The 16,049-nt window shown below is 38.9% G+C and overlaps 1 protein-coding gene across 2 annotated transcripts in view; it reads left to right on the top strand.

Moving 5' to 3' along the window:
- The window catches only part of SLIT2 (slit guidance ligand 2), a 261,157-nt gene that overhangs the window by 15,583 nt on the left and 229,525 nt on the right, over positions 1–16,049 (top strand). For both annotated transcript variants that reach the window (XM_035554559.2, XM_035554545.2), the window contains exon 4: positions 9,079–9,150. In XM_035554559.2, coding sequence (XP_035410452.1) covers positions 9,079–9,150 — 72 coding nt within the window. The remainder of the gene's footprint in view (positions 1–9,078; positions 9,151–16,049) is intronic.

The raw sequence follows: 16,049 nt of genomic DNA, 5'->3' as shown, positions 1-16,049 counted from the left end.
ATTATTAATAAAACAAATACCTAATTAGTTTCAATTTGATATCAGATAAAAATTTGGACATCTTTATTAGCCTGGTTACTACTTAGCCTGGAAAATGGGGCTCTGATTAAGTGGTTCTCGACCTTGGACGAACTCTAATTTAGCTATGCAAATCATGCAAGTTTAGCACTGAACTTTTCAGATTTCAATTTTTACTCATGTGGACAGCATATCAAACTTGATATTGTTATGTTTAAAGAGATAGTGAGTAGCTTAACTACAGACAAGAAGACCTTTGTGCCAGTTTTTCAGACACAGACACAGATTTCTAGGTTGGAAGAGACCTCAAGATCATCGAGTCCAACCTCCGACCTAACACTAAGTACTCCACTAAACCATATCGCTAAGCTCTACATCTAAACGTCTTTTAAAGACCTCCAGGGATGGTGACTCCACCACCTCCCTGGGCAGCCCGTTCCAATGCTTAATAACCCTTTCGGTAACGAAGTACTTCCTAACATCCAACCTAAAACTCCCCTGACGCAACTTGAGCCCATTCCCCCTCGTCCTGTCACCAGGCACGTGGGAGAACAGACCAACCCCCACCTCACTACAGCCTCCTTTAAGGTAACTGTAGAGAGCGATAAGGTCGCCCCTGAGCCTCCTCTTCTCCAGGCTGAACAAGCCCAGCTCCCTCAGCCGCTCCTCGTAAGACTTGTTCTCCAGACCCCTCACCAGCTTGGTCGCCCTTCTCTGGACTCTCTCGAGCACCTCCATGTCCTTCTTGTAGCGAGGGGCCCAAAACTGAACACAGTACTCGAGGTGCGGCCTCACCAGAGCCGAGTACAGGGGCACAATCACTTCCCTAGCCCTGCTGGCCACACTGCTTCTTATACAGGCCAGGATGCTGTTGGCCTTCTTGGCCACCTGAGCACACTGCTGGCTCATATTCAGCTGCCTATCAACCAATACTCCCAGGTCCTTCTCGGCCAGGCAGCTTTCCAGCCACTCATCTCCCAGCCTGTAGCTCTGCTTGGGGTTGTTGCGCCCCAGGTGCAGGACCCGGCACTTGGCCTTGTTGAACTTCATACAGTTGACCTCAGCCCATCGCTCCAGCCTATCCAGATCCTCCTGCAGAGCCTTCCTGCCCTCGAGCAGATCGACACACGCACTTAGCTTGGTGTCATCTGCAAACTTACTGAGGGTGCACTGGACGCCCTCATCCAGATCATCGATAAAGATATTAAAGAGGACCGGCCCCAGTACCGAGCCCTGGGGGACACCACTTGTGACCAGCCTCCAACCAGATTTGACTCCATTCACCACAACTCTCTGGGCCCGGCTATCCAGCCAGTTTCTAACCCAGCGAAGCGTACGCCAGTCCAAGCCCCGAGCAGCCAGTTTCTTGAGGAGAATGTTGTGGGGAATGGTGTCAAAAGCCTTACTGAGGTCAAGGTAAACCACATCCACAGCCTTTCCCTCATCCACCAAGCGCGTCACTTTGTCATAGAAGGAGATCAGGTTCGTCAAGCAGGACCTGCCTTTCTGGCAGGTCTTTCAGACCCATGCTGACTGGGCCTGATCGCCTGCTTGCCCTGCAAGTGCCGCGTGATGACCCTCAAGATAATCTGCTCCATGAGCTTTCCTGGCACTGAGGTCAAACTGACAGGCCTATAGTTCCACGGGTCTGCCCTATGGCCCTTCTTATAGATGGGCGTCACATTGGCTAGCCGCCAGTCAACTGGGACCTCCCCCGATAGCCAGGACTGCCAGTAAATGATGGAAGGCAGCTCGGCCAGCTCCTCCGCCAGTTCTTTCAGTACCCTCGGGTGCATCCCATCCGGCCCCATCGACTTGCGCACATCCAAGCTCCTTAGCAGGTCGCCAACCATTTCCTCATGAATAGCGAAGGCCACATCCTGCTCCCCATCCCCTTCCGCCAGCTCAGGGCACTGGGTATCCAGAGAACAACCGGTATTGCTGCTAAAGACTGAGGCAAAGGCGGCATTAAGCACCTCAGCCTTTTCCTCATCCTTAGTAACTAGGTTTCCCCTCGCATCCAGTAAAGGATGGAGATTCTCCTTAGTCCTCCGTTTCGCGTTGATATATTTGTAAAAGGATTTTTTGTTGTCTTTAACGGCAGTAGCCAGGTTGAGCTCCAGATGAGCTTTGGCCTTTCTAATTTTCTCCCTGCACAGCCTCGCTACATCCTTGTAGTCCTCCTCAGCGGCCCGCCCTTTTTTCCAAAGATTATAAACCCTCTTTTTTCTGCTAAGCACAAGCCGCAACTCTCTGTTGAGCCAGGCCGGTCTTCTTCCACGCCGGCTCGTCTTTGGGCACGTGGGGACGGACCGCTCCTGTGCCGTTAAGATTTCCTTCTTGAGGAGCGCCCAGCCTTCCTGGACTCCTCTGCCCTTCAGAACCGCCTCCCAAGGGACTCGGCCAACCAGCGTCCTGAGCAGCTCAAAGTCAGCCCTCCGGAAGTCCAAGACAGCAGTTTTACTGGTCCCCTTCCTGGCCTCGCCAAGAATAGAGAACTCTACCATTTCGTGGTCACTCTGTCCAAGACAGTTTCCGACCACCACATCTCCCACCAGTCCTTCTCTGTTTGTGAAGAGAAGGTCTAGCGGGGCACCACCCCGGTAGGTTCACTGACCAGCTGCGTCAGGAAGCTATCTCCCACGCTCTCCAGAAACCTCTTAGACTGCTTTCTCTGTGCCGTGTTGTGTTTCCAGGATATATCCGGGAAGTTGAAGTCCCCCACGAGGACAAGCGCCGACGATTTTGCAACTTCTGTCAGTTGCCTATAAAACTCCTCATCCGTCTCCTCATCCTGGTTCGGCGGTCTATAACAGACCCCGACCAGGACGCTAGCCTTGCTGGCCTTCCCACGGATCCTAACCCACAGGAATTCAACCTTATCATTCCCAGCCTGGAGTTCCACAACATCAAAAGATTCTCTACTGTAGAGAGCCACGCCACCACCCCCTCTGTGCTGCCTGTCCCTCCTGAAGAGCCGATAGCCAGGCATTGCAGCACTCCAGTCGTGGGAGCGGTCCCACCATGTCTCCGTGATGGCAACCAAGTCGTAGCCTGCCTGCTGCACGATGGCTTCCAGCTCCTCCTGTTTGTTACCCATGCTGCGTGCATTAGTGTAGATGCACTTCAGCTGGGCCATCGCCTTCTTCCCCAGCCTAGCCATTGTTTCCCCCGGCACGGCTCCAACAAGCCTTGTTTGAGCCCCGTCCCCCTTCTTGCCTAGTTTAAAGCTCTCTCTATCCATTAACAATTGCTATCATTAACTTTGTGTGAGTTGGAAGCCTTCTATCATTCCTGAAGCAACAGGTGTAGAATAAAATGTATTTGTGCCTTATATGTAGAGTTTCGGAAGGCTCTCAGCCCCTATGCATCCAATGGGACAGACTGTTTCTAATTAAAGAGTACAGTTGATTTATAATTTACTTGGAACTGCTCTTAACTTAGATCAGTTCTCAAGTTAGCTCTGAAGGCTTCTGCTTTCTTGGGGGCCTACAGTTAGAACTGCATTTACTTGAACTAAAACCAGCTGAAAGTATTTAGCTGGGCTTATCTAGGCTGAAGAAGACAACTTGTAGGGGACAAAATAGCAGCTTTCAACTACCTGTGAGAAAGTTATCAATCAGCTGGAGCCAGGCTCATCAACGTGGTGAGACAAGCATAAGTTGAAAGGAGAGACTATGACTGGATATAAGAGGAGGACTTTTTCACTGTGAGGACAGTTATGTCCTGGAACAAATCCGTTGCCCAGGGAGGCTGTGCCATCTGTCCTTGAAGGCTTTTCAGACTGTACTGGATGAAGCCCTGAGCAACCTGTCTTGATCTCATAACTGACCCTGCTTTGAGCAGGAGGTTGAGACCTCCTGAGGTCCCCTGTTATGAAGGTCATCTCAGAACAAGGATGGAGTAGAATAAGGACAAGCCTACATGGGAAAAGATGAGGGCTTTTCTGACTGTATGAAGTCGATTCCCTGCAACTTGCTTCTAATCCACTGTAAAGTGCTAACAGGTCTTGAAAACAAATACAGACATGCTTGTGAATTGTAGTAATTGCAGATGATTAAACTGCAAACAGTGTAATTAAGAAGTTTTTTTTCCCCACTCCTTCCTCCCTACCTCTGCGGGATTGATAGTAGATTGGTTACTGTGGCAAGAAAACTTAGAGTGACAACAGAATGGATGGGTGGGATGGCCAGACCATGCTGGGTTGGAATACTGTCACTGGGAGCTTAAAATGTTCTCCCCAAAATTTACTCTGCCTCTAATTCTGTCATCCACCTACACATCCTCTGGCTCCATGCAGAAGACAAGTAAAACCCAGTTATGTTGCCATTTTTGCAAGGATAGCCTGTTTTCTAGAACCCATAACAAATGTAAATAGTTTCCTTATGGGTAGTGATAGTAATCACAGCTGTGCATGCATCCCTTAAATCAAGCCATTATATATATATATATTTATTTTTTTTTTCCTGCACTGTATGCTTCACCATGTAACCTGTTGCTTGACTGTACCTACATTTTATCTGCCTATTGGTATCAAACTTCCTTTAAGGACTATTTTTGCCTGCCCATCTGTCAAAGTTTCCCCTTCTGTGTCCTCATACTGATTCCTCTGAAAGCTGTAATATCTTTGAGTATATTCATACACTTTTTCCATCACTTCACTTCAAAGTTGGTTTCTAGCCCTTACTATATTTAGAAGACCGAGCTCTAGAAAGTTTAAACTGAAGCATTTAAAACATTTTTTGTAATTTATGTATTGTGGGGATCTTGCTTGAATTTATCATGAAAAGCTCAAAAACTTGTCTGAGCCAGTCTGTCAGTTTGCCCCATCTCAAAGAGGGATTCAGTAATGGAAGAAACAGAAATTATATTTATTTTAATTGCAACTGTGGCTCAGCTTTGTTACATTGAAAGAATTATGTGATGTCAGACCCTCATCCATTTATTTCTGGCCACTACCCAAGGACTTTACAGTTCAAGGTATTGCAATATTAGAAGAGATTCTCCAGTACATTTTCTGTTGCTAATGCCACTAACACTTCATCTCTTCTGAACCTTCCTCCTTTGCTAGAGAAACACCAATTTTTTCTAGCTTGGTTGGGAAACTGAAAGGGAACAGTATGGAATATTTCATCACTCTTTTTTCAGTGCTATACCTTGAACTTAATGCCAGTTCTGGGAGAGCAGTTCAGTTGATGCAACCGAAATTTCTCTTCTCACATTGTCCCAGGGGAAATGCTGTCTGCTAGCAAGCTGCAGTGAGGTCTGTGCTGACACACTGAAAGAAAAAGTGATTATTTTTTATTTTTTGGTTGTTTTTACTTTGCAGTACCTGTAGTTCTTGCAGTTTGCAATGACTGTGTTTTTTTTTTTTTTCTCTCTCTCTCTCCTAAATCTGTGGTTACCTCAGTTTTCAGCTTCTAGGGACAAAGACAATCATGTCTGTCTCACAGTTATTCCATGTCTGCATGTTGAGGACAGGTACTGTTATTTCAGACAAAATTAAGTTTGTCTGCATGAGGCAAAGGTGCCACAGGAAAAGGTGGCAATGTCAGTATCAGAGAACCAATATCTGTTTTAAAGTAGGAATGTATTTTCTGGACTCTTTTGTGTGTGGCTCTATTTCAAAGATTGCAAACTCTTCGTAGTTGACTGTATATGTGAAAGCTGCTGTGTTCTGGCATACTGGTGTATGTGTGCCAGGTTCACCACATATCCTTTTCATTCACTTATGTTTGAATTCATAGATTTATTTATTTTGTAACATATCTATTGTAGTCTTTAAAAAATCATTTCAGTAAAGTCATAAAATTTACTTACAAGAAACTTAAGAAAAACACATTCACCCTATTGAAAGCATTTTTTTTAGTATATAATATTTTATATATATTTATATAACTTGTTAGGTTTAGCTGAAGCCTCTTTCTTGAAGTAATATTACAAAGGAAATGTCTCTCATCGCCTTCACAAAAATTAACAATATTTGGTACTCTTAGGCACAGGTAATAAAGGATATCCAGATTTTTGGTAGATAAACCTGAGCCCCTAAAAGGAGCTACAATGAGAGGGATGAGATCATTCAAAGTAGAAACTACAAAATACTGAATGGTCGGTAGTTTATTTAACTCGTGTCCCCTCAATTCACTTAGTGCTCGAAGAACAAATGTTTTAATTTTGTGAAAGGCAAAGTAAAAATGTAGGTTGAAACTAATTCTAAGTGCCAAGCTCAGTTGGTAGAAACTCTTGAGTCATGAATGTACTGCTATTATTGTTAGGTTAATTCATGAGTTTGATTTACTACCTACAATTTAGATTTTTAATGTCTGCAAAGCAGCATGTGCATCCTTTGTTAAAACTATGTATACACAGTTGCGTGGGCCGTGTGAACTATAGGTAGTAATAGAAACTCACGATCTAAGGTATTAACTGCTTGTATGGATAGTTATGTACTAGCACAACTATTTGGCCTGTGAAGTATACTTATCAAGTGATGCTGAGTGTATCCTTTTAAGATTGCTGTTGCAATTTAGGGAAAGACAACCTGTCTGAAGAACTCCACCATCAATTAATGTCATTGTATTGTATCACCATTTTTGTATTATGTTGGACATACAGATAATGTGTGATTTCATTGCACCTTCAGTTAGAGCTAGTGATTATTGCTTGGTATCTGAAGCAAATAGTCCTTAAAAAAATATGAACAGATTTTTGTCCTTAATAGTTTCTGATTAAAGACTAACTTGCCAAAGTCTTTACAAGTTTTCCCATGTATTTTTTCATCTGTAATCATATCCTGAGAGGATTAAGTCTGAACTATCTATTTAACATGGAGAAAAAATGAATGAATTTTACTTCTCTTTTTATTAAATCATTTGTTCAGGTTCAGTTTCTCAGAATTCCATCATGTTCCTAATACTCTTTTCTGATCAGAAATGTAATCATTTATTTGAAACAGTTTTCGTCCTACTACTTCAGTTTTGTTGTCTTTAATTCTGTTCTACAAAAATTTACTAAAGGTAAGAAAGTGTCTTTTTTTTTTTTTTAATTGCCTTATTTTGAAAATGCAGTAGATCTACAAACAATAAAATGCTACTTTTTTATTATTGTTATTTTTTACAATTAGGTACAGTTTTCTGAGGCAGTGTTCAAATCAGAAGTTTTCCAATATTTATTAACTTCTTTTTACAGCTGTATATTTCTTTTTTACTGAAAACTTCCCTTCTACTCATTTGGGACTATGATTTGTGGGATCACAATTCTATTTTTGTTGCTGTTGGATTAAGTAGGTTTTTTTCTATTTCTTATTAAAATGCATCTTCACTCACCTCACTTTATCCCAGTGGTATAATCTTTTCTTTTCAGGACATTTCTCTCACTCAAAAGTCTCTTCTAGTCTTCAAAATGTGTGACTGAAATTTCTCCTGCCTAAAGACACTAGGATTTCTGGTGTTTGACTAACAAAAAGGAACACAACATTAAAATTGTATTACTGTCGATATCTAGACCTCAAAAACCTGATTGCTCTCTCACCGTTTGAAATGTGGGAGCAAGCCTATGGGTATGTAAGAATCTTTCTCAGTAGATCTCATCAGTAGTCACATTGAAATTTAAGGGAACAATAGTTAAGTGAACTAAATCATGTGGCTATAAAACTGAGTCTTGAGTGTGTGTCCATCTATATATGGGAATTTATGGAAAAACCTTTAAATTGGAAGGACCCTTATGTGGAACAATGGTTATAGTATGAAAAATCAGCCCTGAGAGAGTAATTGGCTGCATTGTTTGAATTCATCCCTAAGACTAACAAACAAGAAGTTCTGAAACTTTATGAAATTCTAAAACTAAATTTTGCATAATTTCTGTCCAGTAGCTTTTTTTAACCTTGTGGAATGTCTTGATAAATACCTGTTTACCTAAGTAATGCTTAAGGGATAAAATAAATATCAGACTACACTGTGCGGTCTGGTGGCCAGGAATGCCCTAGAAGTAGTGGATTGAAAAGCACTGTGCATTGAGAACTTGGATTGTGATGAGGTTGTTAGGAGGAAACAGTTTTTTCAGTATGTTGCCTTGCTTAAATGGTAGGTGACGTGTTGCATTGCTTAAAAACAAAAACCTGTTTTGAGTTTGAATTCTTGAGTGGTATGACTGTATGCTCCAGGGCTGTCATTTATACACGTTAGAAAGAATAATCTGCACTGTATGTTTAAAAAAATCATGAACATGGAATGTATTTGTTTTGGAGAGGGGTTGTTCTGTTACCTACAGTTATATTACAGTGGACTTGGAACTTGTCACATCAAACTAAATAGGTTTAAACCCTGGTCAGGATGTTCAGTGAGAAACTTTATAGACAAATAGGTATCTTCAAATTCCAATTGAAATTTTTCTTTTGTAGTGTTTTATGTATCTTCTGTACAACTGTTTTTTTTTATTATTATTATTTTAACTTTTGAGTATTTTACAGCTATAGACAAAACCATATGCCAAAAACAAATAAATAAAACCTGTAATGCCAAATATAAGTCGTGACTTCCTGATTTTTTGGCTTTCATTTGATCAGGGTGTAACAGCTTTTTGTTATTGTTGTTGAAATCGGTTATATAGATCTATTCTCTTATAACTTAACTAAGTTCATGTGCTTGCTATGTGTTCCCTTGAACAGTATTTCAAGGTCACAAAATGTTTGTGTGCTTCATTATACTAAGAGGACCACAGTTGGAGGAGGACTGAAGTTACTCTGTTGATTTTGTATTTTTTTAGTTTTCTCATTTATGTGGGATAGAGTCCTGAATTAGTGGTTGATTCACACTAAATTCAAAATAATCTTTCATAAAATGAAATAGGTAATACAGTCTGTTGGGGAAACCAGAAAATGTAATTAGTCCATGGTAAATTTACTGCTGGACCATGTCTCCGCTAATGGACCAGTATTACATAGTCTTTCTGGTCTTTAAAATCAGCTTGTTACAGCATAGGAATCTGCTCAAAGTATATGCATTGCATTGCTGTAGCACTTTACTTGTAATCTAACACAACCTTTTCTTTTTCTTTCAAAAGGCGCCTAAACAGAAATAACCTCCAGTTGCTTTCTGAACTGCTCTTTCTGGGGACACCGAAGTTATACAGGCTGTAAGTAGACACAACCCAATAACTGTTCTCAAAAATTTGGGTTGATCTGTTACTCTGTTCTGCATTAGGTTTTTGTCTTTTGCCTCAGACAGGGCTAAAATGCATTTAGGAAAAATGATCTTTTGGGTACTTTCTTTGACTACTTTGCAAATTTTTTTTTAGAACCTGTTAGATGCAGATACTTGCATGAAACAAAATACTGCTTCATCCATGCCCCTCTCTGTTAAGAAGTCTTGCTGAAAGAATGCTTTGGCTTTCTTTCTTTCTTTTTTTTTTAATTAATCTATTTATTTTGTTACCGTTTCCTTTGTTAAATGAACTAAGTGTCTATGGAGCGACATAACCCAGCGACATAGCACTGTACAAGCACTTCGTGATGTTTCTGGTTTTGTGGCTGTACACACTCGATCGACCAAGACAATCAGTGTTGGCAAATGGTAGCCTGTGGAGATGTCTCTCCCAAACAAAACACAGGTGGCAACATAAACTCAGGGAAAAAAAAGCTATGAAATCCTTTGTGATAAATAAAAACTATATCAAATTGGGTAATGAGTTGTTGTTTTGATTCTCTTCTTTGGTTTGATAATGTTTTACTCTTGGCAAAATTTTAAAATCAGTGTTTTGACCCATTGGCGATTTGTAAGAATTTACTAATTTATGTTGTAGTGTAAACGTGGAATGAAGTTCAGATACTGATTTCTGTATTTATCTACACAATCACCTATTATTATTAAATAAATTTCAAGGTAACTTTACAGTATGTGGTGTGAATGGAATACAACATGACGTGCTTAAATAGGCTTTGAAAAATTCAGCCATCTTTTAATTAAAGATGTGTATTTGACACATTTCTTTAGGCTTGTGGTGAGATTTCTGATTTTGAAATTGTTGTTGAGTTTCACCACTTGTGTGCTTGGAAAAAAATGAGTGTAGGTGAAGGAAGGCGGAGTTTCTCCTATTTTTGTTTTCACTTTAGTATATGGAAATGTTTGTGAGAACAAATGTTATAACGAAGCTTTGATTTTTAGGCATTTATTTCTGTTCTAATATTGCAAAATAGTAGTTCTTTTTTCCCTTCTTGAAGTAATTTGCAATGGAAAATTGAAAATGACTCTATTATTGTTGTAAACATTTAGTTCTTTGTATTTCTGTTTCTTCCCTCTGCTTTGGATGCATGTTTTGTTTCCCAAACTTCCCTGTAGATGCAATGAGTTGTTAAATTACTAGGCCAGAAAGCTCCTGAAGGCTTTTGTTCTGACAGAAATATTTTTACACTGCTATAATATTATAACATATTCATATGTGGTTTTATGTATTAACAATTCAGTCTCTTCTGTAATTTCTATCGGCAATCATGGAGATATTACTTCCATCAGGAAGGAAAATGAAAGGGATTTATGATCATTTTATTATTCCAACTGTAGTGTAAAGGTTCTTACCTAAGTTTGTAAAAAATAGAAATGAGACAATTTGCAGGAAAGAAATGGATGCAGACTTCATGCAAAATCATACTTGAATGCATTTAATTCAGAATTGTATATTTGATAAATGTTAGTCTTAAATCTATAATATCTTTTGACATAAAGCACACAACTGCTCATAGTGTATATGGTGGAAAGTAAGAGATCACTAGCTTCGCAGTATTAAATTTCCTCTGCCTAAGGGTTATTGTTGATCAGACCATGAAAGTGAATGTCTGGTTATAATGTATTCATGTTTAAAAGAAAATACAAATGATACTAAAAATCTGTGGTCACTTAACACTAAATTTGTAATTTAGAAAATGTCAGTCCAACAAAAGTATTGATGCTAGTTAAATGTTCTTGGTCAACTTTCAGATTATATATAGTTTGACCGCTATGAAGAATATAAAATCTTTTCTTAACAACTGTTGTTGTATGTACTTATACATATTTATATCCAAATAAATATATTTTAAAGCATAATTAAAGTTCTTCAATGATCAATAAAATGTATAATATTCTTTGGGTTTAGTATTTATTTTTGGCATTTAACAGCTAATCAAACAGTGTGTGCACTGCAAGTTTTCAACATACTATTGAGCTTCTGTGAGTAATAATTACTATTTGACCCTTGGCTGTAAATGAGATGCCAGGTGAAGAAGCACATATGCTTGTTGTGTAGCCTAAATGCAATATAAAAGAAAGAGGGTACACTGTATATGAATTATGATTAGACACAGTTGGTTGCCGCCAGCGGCCGGCTATGCTTTCCCTTTGCTGTCTGCTCCAATTTCTCTTTGGACGGGTTGAGAGAGCACTGCATGTTCAGGTCAAGATGTTTGCCTAGAAATAGTAGTACAGTTGCAGCTGTGTTTGCTGGAGCAGGAGACTAGTTTAAATAGCATTACCATTTATCCAGTCCATTAACAGAACTCTGTAAAATAATACCAACTCTGCATAAACTACAGGACACTGTAATAAAATTACAAGCACTTGTTGACAGATGGGAAGTGTAAGTAAAGGAAAGTGATAGGTTGAGAGTTTAAAAGAGACAGTGCATTATTTCCTATGTCTGGAGACTCTTGATTTTCAAAGGTAATTAAATGAATTATTTTTCAGGTTACTCTCACATTTAGCAGTCTTCCAAGAAATCTCTTGGAACCAGTTAAAATGGATAATTTTAGTCAAAGCAGAAACTGATTCTCTCATTAAGAGTTATCTGCAAAGGTGTTTTGACACATACATTTCAATAGGAAGTAGTGTGCTAAAAATAGTATGACTAGCGCTGCAGGGTATATGAATCTTACCTTGCAAGATCCCTTTCAAAGGAAAATGTACATGAACCTCTGTTTTGATGCTATACTGTTAAAATACAGGTGCTGTTGTAAATCCCAGGGGGTAACACAAGTCCTTGTTCAACAAGTATTTTCCTGCAGGAGCGGGATGCGTTGTTTTCAGTGACCTGTGTGCCCACTCACGCTAACTTGTCCAGCATCAGCGATGGTGCTTTAATGCAGGGAGCTAGTGAGTGCTTGGCTGAGGCAAATGGATTTTGACTGCTTACTTTGGCTGGTTAGATCACAGCTCGTTGATTGCCGTTTGCTGCAGGATACCGAGGGCTGGGCCCAAGCTGTTTGAGAAGTTGGTTTTAAAAGATATCTTTATTAATTAGTGGCATGTAAAGGATTTTGAATGCCATGCACAAAGCTTGTCCCTTTTGATCTATGTTTCTTGCACTTGGAATGAGGTTAAGTTCCCTTACTGACCGATATTTTCTATATGAGTAATAATGACAATATTGGCTGTGAAAAAGAAAACAATCTTTCTAGTGGATGTGGTCTGATATTAAATACATATTAGAAAGGAAAGGTATCTGATACAGTGCACTTGAAAAGAAGCACATTGTGAATAAGATATTTCTCCTCTAAAGGAAAAATCTTAATACAGTCTGATTAATAAACACTCAGTTCTGAGATATCTGTTAGTGACTTAAAACAAAACAAAAAAACCCTATCAGTTAATAAGAGAAGAAAAAAATCTTAAACATAAGAAAAAACTGGAAAAAAATCCTCGGCCAGAATAGCAGCAGCAGCAGCAACAACAAAACACACTGCATGGGGGGCCCTTGCAAAAATTCCTCCTGAATTAATTTCTGCCAGCTATGATTAAAGTGTGTGGTACTAGATGTGTCAGACACCATAGTTCTCTGCTTCATTTTACTCTTGGCCTCTTTGGCCCCTGCCACAATAAATCCCACAATGGTTAGGCAGGAATTGCAGGTTACAGTTGCCAGGGTTACCGTTGTCCGGCCGGACCGACATCATTACTCATCCAGCCAGCTACCCCAAGCGAGCGAGCGCTGCTGCCCGCTTCTGTTGCGGGGAAGGCTGCGGATGGCTGACGCAAAGAGGAGGAAAGTTCTCCGGGTGGCTCTCGGCTCTGTTTTTCCAGCTGCTGCAGGGGCACCTGTGATTTGCATCATTTGCAGTTTTACCTTCTTTAGGTGTTTGCTGAGTGGTGGGTGGTTTTGTTCTCTTGGTAAAGGTAAAAAGCAATCAGAGTGGAAAGCACAATCAGAATGGAAAATTAAAAAAAAAAAAAAAAAAGAAAAAGGAAAGCAATCAGAATGGAAAATAAAGGAAAAAAAAGAGGTGTATGTTAAGCGACTAAAGCAATGACTTCTAAAATGTTTTTAAGATGCCGGTCTCATTGTTAAGGTAGCTGTATTTGAGGCTTAATTCATGGTTTTGTCACATCCCATCCCTTTTAACAGTAACCATGGCAAGTGAAACTGCAGTTGTAATTTCATCGATAAGACATTTATCTTTAATCTAGAATGCCCTAATGAGTAGAGAAATTGCTCATTAAAAAATGTTCATTATCCCAAAGCCTCCAAAATCTTACTCCAACTGCAGACAGGTGGCTCTGGATGTTAAAAATCCATTGAGGAGCAAGTTTTCCCTTCTCAGAAAGCACTACTGGTGAATCCCTCTTCTGCAAGCGGATTGGTATTGGAACTGCTGCTGGATAAGACTATTGGGTAGGTTCCCACTGGTGCGTGTGCTGCAGTGATGTTAGTGTGCTGCACCTTATTGCAGAAGTGTGCTGGATGTATAACAAAAAAAATCATTGGGGCAGGGGATTTTTTTTAACCTCTCCATGAATTAATAGTTCACCTTTTTGTTAGATCCTTCCTGATAAAGTGGTTTTTAGCCATTGGTTTCAGTTTTTATGGTTTGTTATGGGGCATTTTAGTAGTCTGTGTAATACTACTTGATTTTTATTTTTTGTATGACAGATTTGACTTTTATCCTTTTAAGAGTAAATGGAAACAAGTCTTTCATCACAGCAGTATTAATGACTTCTTTTTTTTTTTCTACTGTAATGATTAATTTCAAATACAAGAATGCTTAAATTGTTTTCTCTAAAGAAATAATAGGCTCCCAACCAGTAAAGTCAATAAGAAGTTAGCAGTTCTAATGCTGATGAACTTTTAATTACCAGCATTATTTTATTAGCATCATTTTTGAACAGTAAGTATAGTTCTTAGAAAATAAATATCTTTCAAAATTACTTTTATTAACAAAGAGATGCTACATATCATATATGTATAAAAAAATGTACAATTCTGGCTTTGTTGTATTGTAAGCCAGTAATTAAAAGGAAATCCCTAATTTAACACGCGAGGCTAATTACTATTGCTTGCAGTGTGGATGCACCATTATCATAGCTTTGCTAACTCAGTGTATTGTTACTAATTTGAAGGCTTAATGCCCCAGTCTAGAATGTTTTCAGAGTGAATTTGATCCCCTGTGCTGTAAGTTTGCTGTCAGTTCTGTGAGTTTTATTTTTGCTGTAATTTCAGTCCATAGGTAAAGACAGGACTATTTAAGAATACAAGAATCAATAGATATTAAATACATCAATGTTAAGGTTCGTTACCTATATGAAGGAGTTGAGTAACTAAGAATCAGTTGCCTACCGTGCTAGGTTTGTTGTCTCTCTTCTTTGACATTCATTTCTGGTATGGAAAATCTAGGAGGCAAAATTCTGTAAGATGTTATAAACTGATTTTTTTTTTTTTTTGCTTCTCTGTCACCTGTTCATTTTTTAATCTAGGGAGAAACATAAATCAGGAGCTTGAATGCTTTAAGCAGTTTAGCTTGTGTGTGTGTGCTTTTTCCTGTTGTCCTATTGCTTGCCTCTACCTTCAGTTCTCATTCTCTGCTATAACTTTTCAAAACTGAAAACTCAGTCACCCTTTACAACGTAGTGAGCAAAACAAATATCACTACAGCTTTGTTTCAGACATAAGTCCTACTTATGTAAGGTAAGAGATGGCAAGATGACTATAGAGATTTTGGAAGTGCTGCAAAAACTTGTACAGTGCAGCAGGTGATTTATTGTTTGAACACAGAAATAAGGATTATATATACGTATTTCATGTGCAACTTGCAGTAGTTATATCCTAGCAACAGCAATATTCAGCCTTAGGTTTAGATGAGTAAAAGTGCTGGTGGAACCAGAATGAACTTTTGAAATGTAGTCAGGGGAGAAAAAAAAAAAAAAGAGTAAAATATATTATCACTGTGTTTGGCAATTATTACTTAAACTTCAAATTAAATTACTCTTCCTGCCCTTTAGTGTTTTAGAGTCTCTTAATCTATAGACTTTTCATCAGCTATGCATTTTTTTGTATTTCCACAGCACCTGGTATGATGTGGTGCAGGGAGGGGAAAAAAAGGTGTTCCAAACATACAAAATTGAGATTGCTACTTGAATAGTACGGTATTTTTTAAATTGGAAACAATTTTTTTGGGGGGGGTCTCATGATAGATGTTTGGTTTTAATTTTGGAGATACTTGGGAAGCATCTTTAAGTTGCAGTTAAATTTGTCTTTATTTCTTGTAAAAAAAATACAATTTCATATATTGTTTTAACGATGATATTTCATCTGCTGTAGGATAAAATAACAAATTGGATGGACTTTCAGGGCTGTAAGCTAACGCCGCAACCAAGCATATCATTAAATCTTTACATAATCTGCATTACCGAAGCTATAGTTTACTATTTTCAGAAACAAGCATCTGTAGGGATACTTCTATTGATTTTTTATTGTAACAAACATCCCAAAACTGTTTATAGTTGCTTTTAACCTTAATTTGAAAATCATGTTAAACACCAAGCAAACACAAATATGGCTTAGAGCGATTCTTCTGGACCAACATAAGTATCTGTGGTAGTCATAATCTTTTATTGCTGTTAGTATTTAAATATATCTAATGTAAAAACATGAATCATTAATAATTACTTATTTAACCCACAGCACTTTTAAATAACATGGTGATATTCAAAGTAATTAAGTCTACTTTAGTAATTATGGCCTTGTTACCTCGACCTCCTTGGCCCCAAGCAAAAATAATTATCCTCTGTATT

Source organism: Cygnus atratus, chromosome 4 (assembly GCF_013377495.2).
Source record: "Cygnus atratus isolate AKBS03 ecotype Queensland, Australia chromosome 4, CAtr_DNAZoo_HiC_assembly, whole genome shotgun sequence".
NCBI lineage: Eukaryota > Metazoa > Chordata > Aves > Anseriformes > Anatidae > Cygnus > Cygnus atratus.
This window is presented reverse-complemented; position numbering and strand designations above follow the sequence as displayed.